The sequence below is a fragment of the Achroia grisella genome, unplaced genomic scaffold (genome assembly GCF_030625045.1).
Source record: "Achroia grisella isolate CSIRO2021 unplaced genomic scaffold, CSIRO_AGI_Agris_v1 utg257, whole genome shotgun sequence".
Lineage (NCBI taxonomy): Eukaryota > Metazoa > Arthropoda > Insecta > Lepidoptera > Pyralidae > Achroia > Achroia grisella.
Window position 1 is genome coordinate 25321 of NW_026712747.1, and position 20684 is coordinate 46004.

The window sequence follows — 20684 nt, forward strand, 5'->3', positions numbered from 1 at the left end:
AGCAAATAAGTTATATATCTCACAATGATTATCTGTAGAATGCAAATGTTGTTTACGTAATTTAGTTCCGAAATGAATACTAGATGGCGCTGTTAGATTTCTGAAACTCGATATTATTTCGTTTTCATTGATTGATATACACAATTGTAAAATTTTATTATTCAGTATTTTGTAACACCATTTTTTGATATCATTATACTCTTTCCCTCGTATGTGGTGTTTCATTTCGAGGTTTTTGGGCTGTCTGAATATCGCGGCGCGGACGTCTTCAACCACATTTATATTCATATGCATGTACTAGAAAACGGTTATTTCAATATTACAAACGGACACTCCAATTTTATTTATATGTATAGATGTGTAATTATTTATTAATATATAAGTATGTTCGCATATGTATTTATATGTAATCATATTAAAGTTACCTTCTTTTATATTTTTTTTAGGATTTGATTTTCAAATTATGTTAATTCACCGCCCACATGAATCTCTGTTTGCCCAATGGTTAACTGGGAGAAAATGCCTCAAGGTGTTAATCCGCTTTGTCCGCTATGTGCACATTTATTTATGCATTTGTGCTTTAAAGTTTTAATAAATAAAAATAAAATAAATAACAGGCCCCTATTAAATATAAAACAATTTCGCTTCCCGTTGTCTGTCCCTACTTATGTATGTTTTGATATTAAAAACTACGCGGATTTTGATAAGTTTTTTCTTAATAGACAGAATAGATAGAGTGACTCAAGAAAAAGGTATAGACTTTATAACATTACACTACAGAGCACGGATCTTTAATCGCACGATAACCTATAGTCTACGCGGGCGAAGCAGCGGGCGGAGCCGCGGGCGGAAAGCTAGTATGATATAATCGGTAACTTCAAGAATAGCGTCTTCCGTTGATTTATTACTTTTAAAGACGAATTAATTATCTGATAGTATATTACGACTGTGGGGGTTTAAGCCCACAGTTCCGTGATATTAGTTGATTGATTGATTGATTGATTGATTGAAATGTTGATTGATGATGAGGGCTTTTTTTTTTTTTTGCTAAATAAAACCACCATGGTTGAACGTTACTTGATGTATTTTTTAGCCACACTGCAGTTATCGAAGGAAAAGGGAAATTAAGGAACTCACCCAAATTATAGTACAAATTATAGTTTATAGATGAACTGTATGATATGACTTGAAGCACTTGAGTTTTTTAATTTCATTACAGCACACTCGCGACACTAATACAGTTTGTTTTAATATTTAAGGAGTTGTTGTTGTTTATTGGTGCATGCGGTGGTTGTTTCACTCGTTACATGGCGGCGAATCATAATTCAGTCCATACAGCAGAGGAAGGGGGGCGGGAAGAAGCAGTGTGGCGGCTTACTAACATTCATTATATATTTTTTTTTTATTTAAGTTTTTAGAACACGCGCAAACACTACTGGAACACATATTTGATTAGGTACTAAAAGAAATATAATGAGGTGAAATTCATTATGAGGTGAAATTGCATGTCTCGGCATTATTGACAAATCTATTATAATTTGTTTAGAACAAAAAAAAAAAATGGATCAAAATATAAATAATAAAACAATGGGGTGTACAAATTTAAAGCCTTGCAGCGAAACTGAGTTCAGCAGCTGTTGCCGTGCGTAAAGTTAGATGACAGTACACTGATACAGATACTGATACTGCTACATTGGTCTATTTTAGTTATTTTCATAGTTTACTCTCTTATGGAATATTACTATGGGGAAAAGCGGCAGATATTAAAAATATATTCATATTACAAAAACGTGCCATTCCAGATCTCTACTGTATGAAGAGTCGTGACTCATTAAGAGGGAAATTCAAAGAGGCAAATATACTCAGCGTTGCTTCTCAGTTTATATATTCAAATATTATCACCATTATCATCATGATATAGTATAAAACAAAGTCGCTGTCGCTGTCTGTCCGTCCCTATGTAGGTGTGCTTAAATCTTTAAAACTACGCAACGGATTTTGAAGCGGTTTTTTAAATAGATAGAGTGATTCAAGAGAAAGGTTTATATATAATGCACGCATAATATTGTAGAAAAACACTGATAAATATAGAGGTTTCTAATGAGAAAATACTTTTTGGCGCTTACATTGCAAACGCTGGCTGAACCACACGAGATAAATCAAAATAATGTACTATAGTATTACCTTAAAAAGGTCAACAACAAAGTCCGCGACAGTGCATATACATATGTCTATCTCTTACTACTTACTCACAATCATTATTTTTTATCCTTTACATTTTACGTGAAAATGGCTTATTTACGAAGTTAGTTTAAGCAATACAGCGTTAATTGTTTATCCAATTAAATACCTTAAATACATTGTCCATTTAATGTAGATCAATGTGGCCTTACAGCATGTAATTTAAATGAATATTCTCCAAGATGTTACAGATTAAAAATGCAGGGATCGTAGGGTCAACATTTCAACGTTGCAGGATATTATGTTATCTGTGGTTGCAGGCTTAGATGTGAGCGTGGCTCTCAGAAGAGTAACCTCTAAACAAAACGTGTTTCTAATGTCTAATTATAAAAATGTTGTTTATAATGATATTCTGTAGTAGGTACGTATATTTAGTATCAACATTGCATCCGTGCCAAGTCGGGGCGGGTCGCTAGTTCTATATATACACAAAAATCTTTACTTATTTCCAAAAAACAGCAATATTCATAATATTAATACTAGATTTAAAGACAAAATATATATATATAACTCAAAGGTGACTGACATAGTGATCTATCAACGCACAACCCAAACCACTGGACGGATCGGGCTGAAATTTGGCATGCAGGTAGATGTTATGACGTAGGCATCCGCTAAGAAAGTATTTTGATTAATTCTACTCCCAAGGGGATAGAATTGGGGATGAAAGTTTGTATGAAACTTTGTCAATTTTAAACCGATCGGGCTGAGACTTTGCATGCATAAAGCTACTATCACGTAGGCATCCCTTAAGAAAGGATTTTGATAAATTCCAGCCCTAAGGGGATAAATTAACGCGGGCGAAACCGCGGGCAAAAGCTAGTTCACAATAAAATACCAAAGCATATACTGGAATTACCCTTTAATAAATTCAAAACATCCGTTACATCATATTTACTGAGCAAAGTCTATTACACACTAAACGATTACTTGAATGACGAGCGTGCATGGCAATAGTTGTTCATGCACGGGATTTTCATTTAATGTTAGACATAGACACCTATATAAATATACATTGTAAATAAACTGGCATTTAAAAAGAAAAAAAAAAGTAGTTCAATTGAGTTTCTTGCTAGTTCTTCTCAATTGGATTTGTATATTGAACTGGACGGTAGATAAAATATTATGAAAAAAAAAACTCTCTTATAAATGATCTTTAAATTTTATAAGAGAGTATTTTATAATTCAGTTTCAAGTACTAAACTTCTTGCCTTTTCCAGTTCATTATTTCCTCATAACATAACGTCTCAACCAACGGATAATCAAAACACTTATATAACAATACCTTCTACCGATATTTGTAAAATTCAGGTAATTCAGACATTGGAGCGTCGCGTCGCGGGCGTTATATGTCGCGGCGATGTTTGCGGTGCTGTACATGGTTGTCTCGTACCACCAGCCGGCCAACTGTTTGCAATACTTACGTACATACATTACAGAGGACAATAGCGATTTAGACGTACAGTACAATGGTCATGGAGCTAGTATATTCCTTCTTTACTCGAATAGTAATGTTTATGTGATTGTACCACCAACTTTACTGTCAAATAAATATATCCATATAGGTATATTGATCGTAGTTGTATCGGCGCAATGGTCGGTGTTCAAGTTCATGTGACGGGCGCGTCCATTACTACATTAATATATGAATGTCGTTATTATTGTGTGATTAGTGAGCCGCAGATCGATACACGTGGTGCGACGTCGCGGTGTCCAGTGAGGGCCACGTCAGCGGCCACACCACCCACTGTCACAATGTACGTAGTATGTACATTACTACCACTATAACGCACACATCACAATTATACAGTCACTCCGTGGACACACCAGTCTTTTTCTGTCTAAGATATGTGTCTCGGATTTGTGGGAATAAAGAAGTGGTTTCTGTGTAGAGACATTAATAAACTATAGAAAAACGTTTTGCTTCTCCATAGTCAATTTAATATATCAGTTTGGGCATTTCATGGAATCGCCTAGTAACTATTACAAGATGATTTTACTTATCAATAAAATGTTTTTTGTACCGTACATATACGTGTACGGTATAAAATATATATTTGAAATATGCTGTGATTCCTGTTCATAGATTTCGAGACCGAGTCGAGCAATTTATAATTTTATTTCATAATACAAACAAAAAGTACAAAAGTCAGATATGGAGATAATTAGCGAACCAAAATTACTGCAAACGTTGCGGGGACATCGCGGCGAAGTGACGTGTGTGGACGCGGTCAGAGGGAGGCTGGTGAGCGGCGGCGGCGACAAGTCGCTGCGGCTGTGGCGGTGGGCGGCCGGCGGCGGGTGGCAGGAGGCGGCCGCGGTCCGCGCCGCGCACCGCTACGGCGTGACGGCGGCGCGCTGGTCCGACAGCGGCGCGCTGGTGGCGAGCGGCGGCGTGGACGGCGCGCTGCGCGTGTGGAGCGGCCGCTCGCTGGCGCCGCGCCGCACGCTGGCCGCGCCCAACGCGGCGGCGGCGCGCGCGCTCTGCTGGGCGGGCGGCGGCCGGCTCGCGGCCGGGCACGACGACGGCGCGCTCTGCGTGTGGCACGTGCCGCGCGGCGACCTCGTCGCGCGCCTCCTCGCCCACCAGGGATCCCTTCAGGCGGTCTCGATTCCGGCGCGACGGTCGCTGCTGCTCACCGCCTGCACCGAGGGCGTGCTCAAAGTCTTCGATCTAATTGGTGCGACGATACCGCTAGAGGTCGATTTAGTTATGTTCGATTTTGAGGCACGCGAGTGATTCATTTGAAATTACAGAAATTTGCAACAGCGGCGTGACCGGCGACGAGGGGCCGCCGCCGGTTCCGCTGACGTGGGTGGACGGGGCTCACGACCTGGGCGTGCTGTGCGCGGACGCGACCGAGCACGGCTACCTGGCCGCTACCGGCGGACACGACTCTCTGATCAGACTGTGGCGGGCGGTTCCGGGGCCGGAGGGTAGGAGACCGAGCGGAATGGAGGCCGCCGGAGTGTTGGAGGGACACGCGGCCGCCGTGACGGCGTTGAGATGGTCGTGCAGAGCGAGGGAAGACGATGAGATACTAGTTTCGTCGTCGTTGGATCGTACGGCGAGATTGTGGGCGCCGGTTTCGGGAGACTGCTTGCATGTGGTACACGGCCACTCCAGATACCTTACTTGTATATCGCTCTCGGATGATTTACGATATATGATCACAGGTGCCGCAATCGTCACACAATCTGACACATAAATCAGTATTTTTGGTTTTTTTAATTACTCACATTAAAAATATATTATTTCACAGGTTCAAATGATAAGTCAGTGCGCATGTGGACTTTGGGGAAATTAACTCTAGATGATGAACTAGAACCACCTTGTCCAACATTAATGCATTTCGGGTTAGGGGATTTAGAGGTAACTTAATTTACCGTACTAAATTAAATTCTATCTCTAGAACAAAAGGTTCATTATATGTATTAAATATTTTTAGGGGATAGAGCCCGTTGACGGGGATGAACCGTATTTCGAAACAGACGATGATCGGATACCAGAAGCGGACGGCGATAGAGCCTGCCGAGTGTGGCACGACCCTGAGGCCCATACGGGAGCCATTAACTGTATCGCTACGCACGATGATTTATTAGCCACGGCTTCCAGGTAAATATTCACACATTTCAACTCTACAACTAAATTATTTAAAAGACTGACAACTGTTCAAAAGTGCTTTAATGTAACTTACATTTGAATTTGAATAAACAATTTTCTATTCTATTCTATAGCAATCACCAATGCTTACAAAAATTTAAAGATATTTTATACTTGGTTATAAATATTCTGTGAATTCTCTACTTAACTTCTAAGGAACCATATAGAAAGGTTCATGGTTGGGTATTGGAATACACATTGCAGTGACGGGTGGGTGAAGATATTCCGGTGGTGCGAGTCGGAGGCGGGCGGCGAGCTGGTGCTGCAGCACGCGCTGGAGGCGCACCGGTACCCGGCGCTGGCGGTGGACTTCGGCGCGGGCGGCGCGCTGCTGCTGTCCGCCGGCCTCGACGGGTACGCCGCGCTCTGGGACGTGCAGGTACCGCCCCCACACGGACCACACCGGCCCCACCGACTCCACCCACCACCACTTCCACGGTACCAGCCATCACACCTACATGGCCGTGAGCCAGCAACGGGTGAATGTGACCTATTTGCTCCCGGTTGAAAACTTTGAACTGTTGAATAGTTAAGGTAGTAGTAATAATAATATGATGCCTAGTGACCGTCAGCTGCGGACCCGAAGGTCGCGTGAAGAACTGCTGTCTCACGATTTTTCTGATTTTTTTTGTTGATAATAATAGACCTTATGAGCTATATATTTTTTAAATTTTATATCCATTTTTAATTCTGAAATTAATTTATCAGGTTGTCTACTGCTCATTAGATGGCGTTGTACAAAATGTAGTCGTAAGTTGTTCTTGCTTTTATAGATACATGTTAATTATGGGCCACAGTTGCCTAGATACATCATAACAATAATTGCATTTAATAATTAGTAATAGTTCTAGTAAGACTAATTCAATATTGTGTACTAAGCACTGCCGTGTCTAAACTGTGTCATCCCACCTTACATTTTCCTATTGTCATTTAGTATATAAGATCAATATTTTTATGTACATATTGTCAGTCTATTATCATCTGTAATATACAACGTCTCAACCGACAACATAGTATTATTATCCTGCAAAATTATTGATAGAAATAGACCTTATAATACTATAATTTCATTCGTTCTTGTCTAATTATTTTGACCACTACTCACTAGATGGCGTTGTTGAAAAATTAAACAGCGTTATTAAGTTGTTGTTGCTTTTATTTATATTTTGTATAACGTCATCTATTAAACAGACAATCTGTTCAAAACTAAGAACAGATATAAACTTTAATGGAATAGAATGGATAAATTTAAAGTTATAGAGTAGAGCATTAGGTCTATTATTATAAAAAAAATGTCTAGATCATTTTTTTATAATAATAGATGTTATTCTTCAATTTACGCTTGTATCCTCAGCTGAAGTTCTCTAGGCTTCATAATACATTTACCCTAACTATTATTACTATAACATGGGGAAACTTACTATAACGGGGGGAAATTATTGACGAAACTAGACCCTGGCGCGGGGTCTATTAGACAAATACTTATGTGTCAATACCATTAACGCTATAATTAGTTGTTAAAATGAGATTTCCTCATAATTATTTCAGTATATCTATCGTTCGGCTATCCGACCTACATGAGGCTTTCATCGCTTCATTGCTTGGATGGACATACTTCACTGAGGTGGAGTTTATTTTTTTAAGGTTCATAATGAAATGGTGCACCCGCCTGCTCTAACGGTTTACGCTGGCGGGGCACCAGTGGAGGATGATAAGATGAGCATGAGGTCAGGTCAGTTAGCCCATCGTGACAAATTCACCAAGAATTTATCGCAATAGTTTCTACCGGGAACCGCGTGGAGATCAGCCTGACATGGTACATTGCTAGCAATGGGATCGCCCATCGTTACTAACGATCCCCTCTCCCCACTCGGGTGGAGTTGTACGTTTAACAGTGCGGAGTGGTGGCGTGGTGTCGTGTGCAGATGGGGTGCGTGCTGCGGTCGCTGTGCGTGTCGGCGGCGGGCGGTGTGGGTGCGGGGGCGGGGGGCGGCGCGGGCGAGGGCGAGGCGGGCGGCGGCGGGGTGCGGGGCGCGCGCGTGTCCCCGCAGCGCCCGCCGCAGCTGCTGCTGGCCTCCGACGACGGGCTCGCGCTGCTGTGGAGCCTCGCCGACTCGGACCCCAGGCCGTCACAGTTAATACAGCAACAGTGTGCTACCTGTACACATGCTACACCCACCACGTACCAGCTCGCTCCCTGACCGCACCCCAACCACGCTTAGAATATATCTTGTGTCATATCTCGTAGAGTGCGTTACACTGTGTGTTACTTTGTATTGTGTATTGTGTGTAGGTTTGTAGTAATATAATTTTTGGTTCACGTCTCGGCCGATCTGATGTCAGAAATTATCCTTTATAAACCGACGCTTGCGAGCACAGTCATCTTAATTATGTAATGTTATAAAGTTTACTAAGAGCATGTCAGGCTGACGGCCTCCTCCATGATGGGTGGTCGCCGCCGTCTATATACATAATGATCATTACAGACATCGCGTTACCATGCGACGCCCGCGACTCCGCCCGTCCGTTGCCATTCAGAGGACTGGTGTGTCCTGCCTCGTATCCTGTAGTTTCACAGCTATATTTATTACCTTTCCACCGAAACACAGCTTACGAGGCAAGCTGCTAGTTGCTTGAAGCAGATGAGACTGAGGTACACATCCTAATGACTTTATAAGCTACCTTGGTCAATTTTTTTAAAGAGATTTCGGTAATTTATGATTTTATCACTAGAGGGCGTTATATTCAATAAGCAGCCAAAGATCGAAATGCTCGCAATAATACCTCATTTGTGAAATTCGGTCAATTAATTATGAAATTATACACAGACTGGGCGAAATAATAACCCTTATTATCGATTCGCCATAGCTCTTCGTAGCCTATCCTCGTGGTTCGACTGGCAACGTTTGTTTAAAATCCCCGCAAAACAGCATGGTTACGTCGCTCCAGAGGGTTGTACCGACCACCTCTACTGCTTTTCGATGTGCCATAATACATTCATACCAGACCCCGGTTCTCAAAGTTTCAGCTAGTTCCACTGGGTCATAGTTTATTTCAGCAGCGTATTCTCTATTAATATCTTTTATTGTTGGCCCTAGCAAACCATACTGAGAGAGAGAATTATCACCCATAGACGTAAGTAAATCATGTACAGCACCGCGCGTACTCACCCACAAGAAGACTTTCGGACGAAGTCGAGAGAATTGTTGAGAGATACGAAACCATTGTAAATTTATTAAATTAACAAATAGCGCCATCTATTGCTGGTTGTGAGAATATTGTAATAGGTGTCTGTATCATAACGTAACAAGGTCGTGTTCTGTGGTGACAGCGTGTACGGCGGGCACGTGGGCGCGGTGACGTGCTGCGCGTGGTCGTGCGACGGGCGCGTGCTGGCGACGGGCTCCGACAGCGGCGAGCTGCGGCTGCACGCGCCGCCGCCCGCCGCCCGCACGCTGCACCACCGCCCGCACGCGCACGACCAAGGTACACCGCCCACACACTCCGCATGTACCATGAGTAAGGTTGTATGCCTCGCTGATACAGCGGTTCACCACATCGATTTTCTTCCGAAGGTCGCGAGTTCGATTCGTCGCACGGTGCAAATATTTGTATTCACAAATATGATCAGTACCGGTCTAGGTGTTTTCTATATATGTTATGTATCTAGATACAGCTTATATGATTTGTCTGGCCGATCTAGATGGACTGTGTGATTATTATTATCAGTGGTTCACCGATATATATTCAATAGCAACTTATTATTATGATTCAAATGAAAAAAACAGTCGTAAGGGCAATATTTTTGTATGCATGTAACACCACATCTTCAACAACTATCAGCCTATTTTTACATTCTTTGGTATTTAATAAGTTTATTATTACGGCATACAATGGAAGGAACTACAAATTATTTAGAGTTTTACATCATTTTTATATACATAAATATTCGTCTAATAATTAACTTCGTTTAAATGTGTAAATCAAAGACTTTTAATGTTTAATTATAATTCAAATTCTTTATTTGTGAAGTGCCCACAGGAAACAGTCGTCTCAGAATAAATAAACATGAAATTGATAAATATATTCGTTTTATTAATAATTTTTACTTAAACACAATAAAATCTTATAAACGCAGTAGTTAACTAGAAAACGACAGTATTTGTTATAATTATAGATCACAACAAGTTAAAATTTATTAGTAAATAGGAGTCATATATATAATGTGTAACTGTTTGTTCTAAATAAATTTACACAAGATCTGTTGTGGAGTCAGTGTCAAATTACACAGGGAGTATTCGTATTCCTCATGGTGTCATTTGACTCTGTCGTGCTCGTTTTGGACGCAGGTGTCCAGAGCTGCGACTTCTCGTCGTCGGTGTCTGCGCTGGGCGTGCCGGACGACGGGGACTCGTACCTGCTGGCCACGGCCGGCGGCGACTCCCTCATCAAGCTGTGGGTGGTGACGCTGGAACAGGTAACGGCGACAACCGACACGACGCCCACAACTAGCACGGTTCACAATATTATCGAGTATTTATTTTATAAATTAATTAATTTGATTGACTTAAATCAAATTAATTAGACTAATTATGGTTGAAGTAATTATGAGCAAAATAATAGTTTTTAAAAAACTAATTGTAATTGTGATTACGTTAATGAATTATTATGATAGTAATCGTGATCGCGTCAATTGCTAATCAGCATTAAAAACTACACAATGGATGGCTGCCATTCATCATCTACAACATCATCATCATCATCGACCTCATCACTATCGCCATAATCGACAGCATCCTCTTCAAAACTATCGTCACTAAAATAATCATCATAATAACGAAACGTTTGATTATGATTTGGATCGTCGGTCACATGAAGTCGGTCGTCAGGCGGGTGCGCGGGTGCGGGTGGCGCGCGAGTTCGCGGCGCACGGCGGCGGCGCGGCGAGCGTGCGGTGGGCGGCGGGCGGCGCGCTGCTGGCGTCCGCGGGCGCGGACGGGTGGGCGCGGGCGTGGGCGGTGCGCGGGGGCGCGGGCGGTGCGGGGGGCGCGGGGGGAGTGCGCGCCGCCGCCGCCGCGCCCGCCGCCGGGCCCGCGCTGGCCGCGGCGCCGCTGCGCGCGCTGCTGGCGGTGGGGTCGCTGGCCGGCGAGCTGGCGCTGTGGCGGCTCGCGCCCGCCCGCGACCGCGACCGCGACCGCGACCGCGACCGGGAGGAGGGCGCCGCGCCGCGCTGGTGGGCCGCGCCCGGCGTCGAGCGCTGGCTGCGGGAGTACGTCACCAGGCCCGCCGGTCGGTATCGCTCACCTCCTTTACTAAATACGACTCGCGCTGCGAGCACCGAACGACTGTACACGATGTACTAGACGCGCAGATACCTACACGATATATTAAGAAGGTACAAGATAATAATGGAGGATAATATTAAAATTTATAATACATGTTTGGGAGAATCTCATTATACGAACTCAAACGAATATATTTAAAAAAATATAATATTTTTCATATCAATCTAAAAAGTTTCCGTCCTTCTTATTCGTGATAACAAAAATACTACAAATTTAAAAAGTCTACGAACTGAAGTATATAAAATCTACTTAGCCGTGTTAATTGTAATTAACATATATCATATATCATACTTCGTTGTATAGCTCTTTTCTTGAAGGTTTCAATATTGTATCGGTTCGGAAATACCATTGCTGGAAGGTGATTCCACAATGTGGTTGTGCGAGGCAAAAAGTTTCTAGAAAACCGCACTGTGGAAGACCACCATTCATCCAGATGATCAGGATGGTATTTCAGTTTCTGGCGGGTGGTACGGTGGTGAAACTCAGCAGCTGGTATTAATCCGAACAATTCCTCAGAACACTCCCCGTGATATATGCGGTAGAAAATGCACAGAGATGCAATATCTCGCCACAAAGCCAAAATTTCATATTTTCTTTGTAATTTTTTTAGAATCTCACGCTGAGCCTCGTGGCATAGAAATTCGACTCGTACAAAAGGTTCGAAAAGCAGCCGTGACGGGAGCCAACCTGCTCGATGACACCATCGAGGAATTGCTTGATAAATTTGGTTACGGTAATACTATATTATTATAAATTCAACAATACTCAGTAGTTCACTGAATTATACTGAAATGTTTGCCTTCCGCTTTATGTACTTAAATAGGTGAAAAGATAGATGCAGATGATGAGCAGCCAGAGAAAGAGGATGAAGATGAGAAGGAGACGATCCGACAGCGTCTCATAGACGAGCTGAAGTGGCTGCGTCGTGGACCGACGCCGCCGGAACTGGTCAGTGCACAATTATACATAGACATATGGTATGAGCAGTTTATTTATATTTATTTGAAATACTCCAATGATACGAGTAGAACCTTTCAATTCTCAACCTAACAGTATTATATATTTTATTTCGGTCCTTGAACTGTATCCTTCATTTTACAATTAATTTCAATGCTTATCTACTCAACCTGCTCGTGGTACTATTGAACCGTTATTATTGAGAAATTAAATATAAAGAAATTCATAATACAGCAGACATAACACTGCTGTATTATGATTTTCTTGTTCGTGTATGACATATTTAATTACTGAGTCAAGTACATTTTGATATTTGTATGTTTTTCTCTACTGGACAGTTCACTTTGCAATAAATATGACAGACTGATATATTTTTGGTTCGTATTTGTTACGAGGACTCTTAAATGACTTAAGTTTATCGTTACTTATGTACAAGTATGGATCTCAGTATCATGAATAAAAATTATTATAAATATCCGCTGACGCACGGCGTGCTCCGCGAGTGTAGTGAGTGTAGTGAGTGTAGTGAGTGTAGTGAGTGGTGTGTGTGTGTGTGTGTGCAGGCGGCGGCCGCGCCGCACGCGCTGCTGTGTCCGCTGACGCACGGCGTGCTCCGCGAGTGTAGTGAGTGTAGTGAGTGTAGTGAGTGTAGTGAGTGTAGTGAGTGGTGTGTGTGTGTGTGTGCAGGCGGCGGCCGCGCCGCACGCGCTGCTGTGTCCGCTGACGCACGGCGTGCTCCGCGAGTGTAGTGAGTGTAGTGAGTGTAGTGAGTGTAGTGAGTGTAGTGAGTGTAGTGAGTGGTGTGTGTGTGTGTGTGCAGGCGGCGGCCGCGCCGCACGCGCTGCTGTGTCCGCTGACGCACGGCGTGCTCCGCGAGAGTAGTGAGTGTAGTGAGTGTAGTGAGTGTAGTGAGTGAGTGTAGTGTGTGTGTGTGTGTGTGTGTGTGCAGGCGGCGGCCGCGCCGCACGCGCTGCTGTGTCCGCTGACGCACGGCGTGCTCCGCGAGTGTAGTGAGTGTAGTGAGTGTAGTGAGTGTAGTGAGTGTAGTGAGTGGTGTGTGTGTGTGTGTGCAGGCGGCGGCCGCGCCGCACGCGCTGCTGTGTCCGCTGACGCACGGCGTGCTCCGCGAGTGTAGTGAGTGTAGTGAGTGTAGTGAGTGTAGTGAGTGTAGTGTGTGTGTGTGTGGTGTGTGTGTGTGTGTGCAGGCGGCGGCCGCGCCGCACGCGCTGCTGTGTCCGCTGACGCACGGCGTGTTCCGCGAGTGTAGTGAGTGTAGTGAGTGTAGTGAGTGTAGTGAGTGTAGTGAGTGGTGTGTGTGTGTGTGTGCAGGCGGCGGCCGCGCCGCACGCGCTGCTGTGTCCGCTGACGCACGGCGTGCTCCGCGAGTGTAGTGAGTGTAGTGAGTGGTGTGTGTGTGTGTGTGTGCAGGCGGCGGCCGCGCCGCACGCGCTGCTGTGTCCGCTGACGCACGGCGTGCTCCGCGAGTGTAGTGAGTGTAGTGAGTGTAGTGAGTGTAGTGAGTGTAGTGAGTGAGTGTGTGTGTGTGTGTGTGCAGGAGGCGGCCGCGCCGCACGCGCTGCTGTGTCCGCTGACGCACGGCGTGCTCCGCGAGTGTAGTGAGTGTAGTGAGTGTAGTGAGTGTAGTGAGTGGGTGTGTGTGTGTGTGTGCAGGCGGCGGCCGCGCCGCACGCGCTGCTGTGTCCGCTGACGCACGGCGTGCTCCGCGAGTGTAGTGAGTGTAGTGAGTGTAGTGAGTGTAGTGAGTGTAGTGAGTGGTGTGTGTGTGTGTGTGCAGGCGGCGGCCGCGCCGCACGCGCTGCTGTGTCCGCTGACGCACGGCGTGCTCCGCGAGTGTAGTGAGTGTAGTGAGTGTAGTGAGTGTAGTGAGTGGTGTGTGTGTGTGTGTGCAGGCGGCGGCCGCGCCGCACGCGCTGCTGTGTCCGCTGACGCACGGCGAGCTCCGCGAGTGTAGTGAGTGTAGTGAGTGTAGTGAGTGTAGTGAGTGTAGTGAGTGTAGTGAGTGGTGTGTGTGTGTGTGTGCAGGCGGCGGCCGCGCCGCACGCGCTGCTGTGTCCGCTGACGCACGGCGTGCTCCGCGAGTGTAGTGAGTGTAGTGAGTGTAGTGAGTGTAGTGAGTGTAGTGAGTGTAGTGAGTGGTGTGTGTGTGTGTGTGCAGGCGGCGGCCGCGCCGCACGCGCTGCTGTGTCCGCTGACGCACGGCGTGCTCCGCGAGCCGGCGCGCGCCGCCGACGGTCTCTCCTACGAGCGCGCCCACCTCCTCGAGTGGCTGATCGCAGGTATGCCGCGCCCCCGCCGGACTTATTTTTTTTTCAATTCTAGAGATATCGATTATGACCAAATAATTCAAGCTAAAAAAGTATTCTATGGTAACGTTTTTCGTAAACGTTTTAAAATTATTTGTTATGGTGTTCCGGTTGAGAGATATCGTTATTTCATTCCAATAGTTAAATCTAGAAATTTAAGTAAACCTACCAAAATAATTTCCCTTATATCGAGGACCGCTGTCTCGGTTGAAATCAGTATTGTATCTAACTTAGATTAGTTTATCGGTAAAATAGTAGGTACAACGCTGAGTAGTGTATGCGTGTGTGTGTGTGTGTGGGTGTGTGTGTGTGTGTGGGTGTGTGTGTGTGTGTGTGTGTGGCCGCAGAGGGCGCGACGTCGCCGGCGTCGGGGCGGCGGCTGGCGCACACCCGCGCCGCACCCAACTACGCGCTACGCGGACGACTGCAGGACTTCCTGAAGGAACACGCCGGGCAGCAGTAGCGGCGAGGGAGGGTCGTAAGGAGACGAGGGAGGTAATGATACCACGAGTAATGTTTCAACGATCTCATCTTTAATTGTATCCCTTACATTTATTATTTACAAGTGAGGCAGTAACAGTGTTAACGAACCAAACTTCGACTCGGCACCACTGTTCAGTAATAATTAGATTAAAATTAACGATCGATTGGCGGCCGACCGCGGCCGTCGACGCGCTCCTAAATTTATTACAATAACAAAAGAAAACAGCGCGCGCGTCGACGGCCGCCGCCGGCCGCAGCCGCCGCGAGACCGCAGCCTGACCGCAGCGCGAGCGCAGCACGATCGCAACGCGACCGCAGCGTGACCGCACTCAACATAAACTAGCACCTCGCCACTGTCACTCGAGTTTCATAAAACGTCGATAAGGCTATTATAATCTATTAATATTGAATACATTATTTTCAGTATTTAATTTAAAATATAGAGCACAATCGACGTGAATGCCTAAACGCTCTCATTTATATTTTCTATAAAATAATTTTACGCGTACAGAAGTAGGTATATATATTAAAATTGTAACTTTCATTTGAATGCTAACTAACACATTAATAAAATATAACACAGTGAATTCATAGGACGCGCTGCGGTCTCGCGGCTCTCTTCTCTAGTAAACTTATTGCCCTCCATTTGAAATATTTATCTTGAGACGGTACGCAATTCCCTTCAATATTTGTACTGTTTAACAGATCGCGAAAATACGAGACGTCCTTAGGACACGAACGGTTTAAGTAATTTCGATGTCGCTATAGAGTATTCGAGCAAAGCTCCGCGCGGCCGCCGCGGTCCCGTCGCGGTCTCGTCGCGGTCTCGTCACGGTCCCGTCACGGTCCCGTCACGGTCCCGTCACGGTCCCGCCGCGGCCGCGTCGCGGTGTATTCAATGAATAGTGATAATTTAATAGTAATATGTACAAGTTTACAACTGGGACGGCGCCCGCCCGCGCCGCTCCTCTATGTACACGGTTTGTTTCCCATAATTATATAAACTTTAGTACCGATACAAACAATCTCGTCGCTCCTCCGTTACCATTTCAAATAGTCCACATCGTATCACTTCCATATCGTTCCGATATCTAATCGATATAAGTATTTGAGAATTTACAATATATTTATATTAGATTCACTGCGCATGCGCAGCGGTGGCCGGACGTGGTGCGGGCACAGGAGCGCGCGCGCCGAGCGAGACGCGTGCCGAGCATGACTCGCGCCGAGCGTGACGCGTGCCGAGCATGACGCGCCCCGAGCGTGACGCGTGCCGAGCATGACGCGCCCCGAGCGAGACGCGTGCCGAGCATGACGCGCCCCGAGCGTGACGGCGGCGCGCCACATGTCGGCGGCCCGCTATTTGGGCTCCTCCTCGTCGTGGCACAGCACTCTGAATATCGCAATACATTTTTCCATATTAATACTTATAACCGACAATACAAAATAATTGTAATTAAAATATATATGTGTACAACCAAAATAAAATTGAAATAAAGTGATGTACAATTTAATCAATTTCAAATTTAAAATTGTTTATTCACGTATGACCTTCCTGGATGGACACACAGTATTCCTGGATGGACTGTGTGAAAGATGATATGGTAAGAAAGGAAGTAAATAACGCGATGACTGCGAACAGGGATGAATGGAAACGAAAAACATATTACGCCGACCCCAAATAAATGGGATAAGGATGAAGCAGATGATGATGACCTTCCGTCCCCTCGTGCATGTACTCGTAATATTTCTGTCACTATCTTTACTAGTCCAGTTCAGGATATCTGGCAACTTCACTGATATATTTTTATGTTAGTTATTAGTGAGTCAGTATCATCTTTTCTTTTATCTTTGAATACTGTCGAAGTGTTGTATTTGTCTGTATATTTAAAGTATAAAATCTTGTCTGAACGACTACGTGGTCGTCTTCCACACATGTAATCGTTTACAGAGTCAAAGACTATTCAATAAGTATTTCTTAATAATATCTTTAAGTACACTACATCCAAAATACTTTTGGTATCATATTGGAAATGTAATGGTCACACCCATGATAGACTTAATAGTTTCATCTAAAGTAAATTTGTATAGTGTGTTATGATCTACATAAACAGAAGCCTCGAATAGCTCACAAAAAAAAACATCAAACGAGTTTTTTTAATTTGTCTGTGGTAACTCCGCCCTACCATTTATAGCTAACCGTCCCTTGGAAACCGGTTGAATACTATGTATTAACTCATTTATATTGAAAAGTTAATCAATGTGTTCGACACATTAGAAAACAATTGCCGGAAACCAATTCATAGGGCATCGGTTTCGTCTCACTTAGTCACTATAGACTTACAGTTTAGGAAGCGAGTGACATGGATGCCCTACTAGTCACATCGCGTCTTTGGCTACCGCCTGCAGTAGGGGAATCCTAGTGGGTTAGTCTAAACAGCGCGGTGTCCCATGCAGGTGATGCAACACCGGAAGTATACTCACGGAAAGAGGAGCGCGGCGGCGATGAGTAGGAGTGCTCGGCGCGATGTTCGCGCGGTGAGCGTCCCAGCGATCGTCCCGCCGAGCGAGCTGGCGAGCGTCCCAGCGAGCGTCCCACCGAGAGAGCTGGCGAGCGTCCCACCGAGCGTCCCACCGAGCGAGCCGGCGAGCGTCCCGCCGAGCGCGGCGCCGAGCAGCGCGCCGGGCGCGGGGCGGGGCCGCGCGCCGCCGTTGCCGTGCTGCATGGCCGCCGGTTGCTCGCCTGCAACGTGCGCACGTCCACCAATAATTACCAATTCTCTTCTTTACAGAGTAAGAAGGGTACATAGAGAGTTGGTACGAATCGTTCACACTAATGTCTCTTCGAAATTCGTCCGGTATAGACAAAGATAATTGAATACACAACAACATCGTCTGAAGAGAAAACCTGCTTTCAGAAGATGGCTAATATTGATGGTTGGTTCCTTTTAACGTCAGATATAATATGCTATGTATATCTAACCCAAAATTAAAAACCTTAAAAAATATAATATAATAACTAAAATATATTATTAAAAGCGTCCCTTTAGGCAAAGTTCCGAAGATACTGGCAGCGTTTCCTATTTGAATAGCTAGACTAATTCTTTGTCCGAGGTAGCTGATGTCGACTAACGTTTTCGTTATCTCTAAGCGTCAAACCTGTGTCACCCCATCTAATACGTTTACCATTGTTATTTAGTATATAAGATCGACATTTTTATGTACATTTCGTCAATTCACTATCATTTGTAATGAACTGTCTGATGAGTCTGAACCAACAACATCGTAATAATATCTCGCAACAGGTACATTAATGAGTATGTAAATGGATGTTGTTTACCGCTGAGCACGTGCAGCACCACGGACGCGGAGTCGAGGTTGGAGGGTGAGCAGGAGTAGTTGCCGGAGTCCTCGCGCCGCGGACTGTAGATGATCAGGTTGCCCACCTGCAAACAGTAGCACACAGATCATTATCATGTGCATATTCTGATTTAAAATTTTATTGGCAGTAGATCTACCAATCAATCGTCTACAAGTATATATAGAGTTGTGGCAAAATCATGATTTATATAAACATGTACAAGCCCTGCTTATTGATATTTGGAAAACCAAGACTATTTACAGGCACAATTATAAACACAATCGGAACCAGTTATAGGTTTTTACAGACAGAAACAATCTAGAAAAGAAATTAACAAGAGGTGTTTACGTGTCTTAAGATGGTGACATCTATTAAAAACTAGATATTAAATATATAGTAAGTAGAAATGCTAATAATAATATAGTTGTATATATATCTGTTGTAACTGATTAAAAAAGTAACATAAAGTATTGTTAACTCATTATGTATTCCACTAAATTTATTGAAACTGTTTCTCGCCTCCTCGCATATAATTGTTTTAACAGAGAGGGTGGAGACAGGAGTAGTAAATGTGGTTAGTTTAGCTGCTACATTAAAATTAACTCAGGACCTGTACCTCCCCGGAGGATGCTTTAATCAAATAAATGGTATCAGTAATTTCACGACGTTTCTTGAGTGTAAGTAAATGATGTTTTCTTACAGACGTTAATACAAGACGTCAATATAATAACGCTCAGTCGTATTGATGTTCGATACAATAGGATACGTATCTAATATATAGAAATGTAGGTTTCATATCTGGCATTCCAAACCTCACTGTTATTTAAAATTTTTAGAAATTTTTAAAACAAACAAATATTAATACAAAGTCGCCTGCATGAGGTGCTATTTGAGAGTATGGAATAGGTAATTGGTGTATGGGGAAACACAACACTTTAGTTGGTTCTTGAAGAACGGCATTGTGCTATACGGGCGTGGACATTATCATGTACCCGTGCAAGTGGAGGGAAGGAGGGAGGGAGTGGAGTGGAGAGTAGGTACCGTGGTGTCTGGCGCGACGCGCTCCATCCGTATCTCGACGAGGCTCTTGTCGTAGTTGAGGACGCGCTCGTCGTTGTGGTACCAGAAGATGTATGCGGGTTCCTCCAGCGCCTGCGTGATCACGCACTTGAGGCTCACCGTGCTGCCGGCCTTCACGTACAGGTCCGACTCGCCCACGATCTCGATTTTTGGCACTGCACCAGAACCACACCGTTAGCGATGATTGATGTAACTACTTCAATATGATTAATGAATTGTCAGTTATTACACATAATATTTCAATATAACATAAACCTAATGTAATTGAAGCCTGAAGTGTCAAATTTTGCACTTGCTTTTTTTAGGAATAACAGTAACCAATAATATTATATTAGCTATATTCTCAGAGTAAAGTGGAGGAGTCTCTCAAGCAGGAGATTGCCTTCAGGTGCTCCTTAAGTACTTGCATGTGTTTTGGAGTGGCATATGGACTTGCTTCCGATCGTTCGGTGCTGTCGTAAAGGCTAGCTGCGGTCAACAGCATTAAAATAGTTTAAAAAAACGGACATAAAAGAAGTCGAACTTGTAAAAAGTTAGATACATATATCAAGAGAGCAGTGGAGTGTAGTGGACTCACCAACAACGTTGAGCTGCACGAAGTGGCTCATCTTGGGCTCGGTGCCCACCTGGCACTCGTAGACGCCGGCGTCGCGCGCCTGCACGTACTTCACCTGCAACAACAACAACAGCACACACCGGCTCACATCGCTACCACATACCGTAGCACTCCAAGTTCTCATCACATGCCTACCATATTTTGTATGTCCAATTTTAATAGAGCATGGTTGCCAAGCCCAAATTTAAAAAACCAGGATTGAAACTTCAAAAAACCAGAACTATCCAGTTGAAAAACAGAACGCCGTAATAGAGTTGCAATAGTTTTATTAATATGTAGTAACATTCAAGTCATTAATATAATCAGATTTTTAATAAAAAGTATTTGATAAAATTAACAGGCGCGTATATTTTAAAAACCCAGGACGCGGACAAATAACTATCAGGATTTCCCAGGACACTTCAAAAACTAGGATATGTCCTGGGGAAAAAGGACAGTTGGAAACTCTAGAATATAGAATTAGAATCGGCAATGAAACATGTATATTATATAGTAGTGTTTTGAGGGCCAATTTCGATGTGATATTATATCTCGATTATTATGCATACAAATAGAATGTATCGTTTTGTTTATTTCAATATTAATTTGGCAACAATTTGTTATCAGAAACAAA

The 20684-nt window shown here is 44.1% G+C and overlaps 2 protein-coding genes across 2 annotated transcripts in view; one reads left to right on the top strand and one right to left on the bottom strand.

The window, feature by feature from the left end:
• Positions 1 to 4396: 4396 nt before the first annotated feature.
• On the top strand, positions 4397 to 15223 carry LOC131842856 (WD repeat, SAM and U-box domain-containing protein 1-like). The gene is made up of 13 exons (XM_059191422.1): positions 4397 to 4922; positions 4999 to 5418; positions 5505 to 5614; positions 5691 to 5857; positions 6110 to 6284; positions 7831 to 8048; positions 9237 to 9391; positions 10255 to 10388; positions 10795 to 11194; positions 11861 to 11983; positions 12074 to 12198; positions 14384 to 14504; positions 14879 to 15223. Exons 1-13 carry the CDS (start codon positions 4397 to 4399, stop codon positions 14992 to 14994), a joined length of 2790 nt encoding a protein of 929 aa, XP_059047405.1. The 3' UTR covers positions 14995 to 15223.
• A 1094-nt stretch (positions 15224 to 16317) lies between these two features.
• The window catches only part of LOC131842855 (neurotrimin-like), a 161736-nt gene continuing 157369 nt past the window's right edge, over positions 16318 to 20684 (bottom strand). Inside the window, exons 5-10 of the mRNA XM_059191421.1 lie at positions 20033 to 20126; positions 19417 to 19610; positions 18355 to 18460; positions 17679 to 17757; positions 17499 to 17585; positions 16318 to 16407 (exon numbers count right to left, since the gene is read on the bottom strand). Of these exons, the coding sequence (XP_059047404.1) occupies positions 16374 to 16407; positions 17499 to 17585; positions 17679 to 17757; positions 18355 to 18460; positions 19417 to 19610; positions 20033 to 20126 (594 nt within the window). The 3' untranslated portion in view covers positions 16318 to 16373. The remainder of the gene's footprint in view (positions 16408 to 17498; positions 17586 to 17678; positions 17758 to 18354; positions 18461 to 19416; positions 19611 to 20032; positions 20127 to 20684) is intronic.

Coding starts and splice junctions, on each gene's coding strand:
- LOC131842856 (XM_059191422.1), top strand. CDS start 4,397: ATGGAGATAATTAGCGAACCAAAATTACTGCAAACGTTGCGGGGACAT. Junction 9,392..10,254: donor CCCGCACGCGCACGACCAAG/GTACACCGCCCA, acceptor TTTTGGACGCAG/GTGTCCAGAGCTGCGACTTC. Junction 12,199..14,383: donor GACCGACGCCGCCGGAACTG/GTCAGTGCACAA, acceptor GTGTGTGTGCAG/GCGGCGGCCGCGCCGCACGC.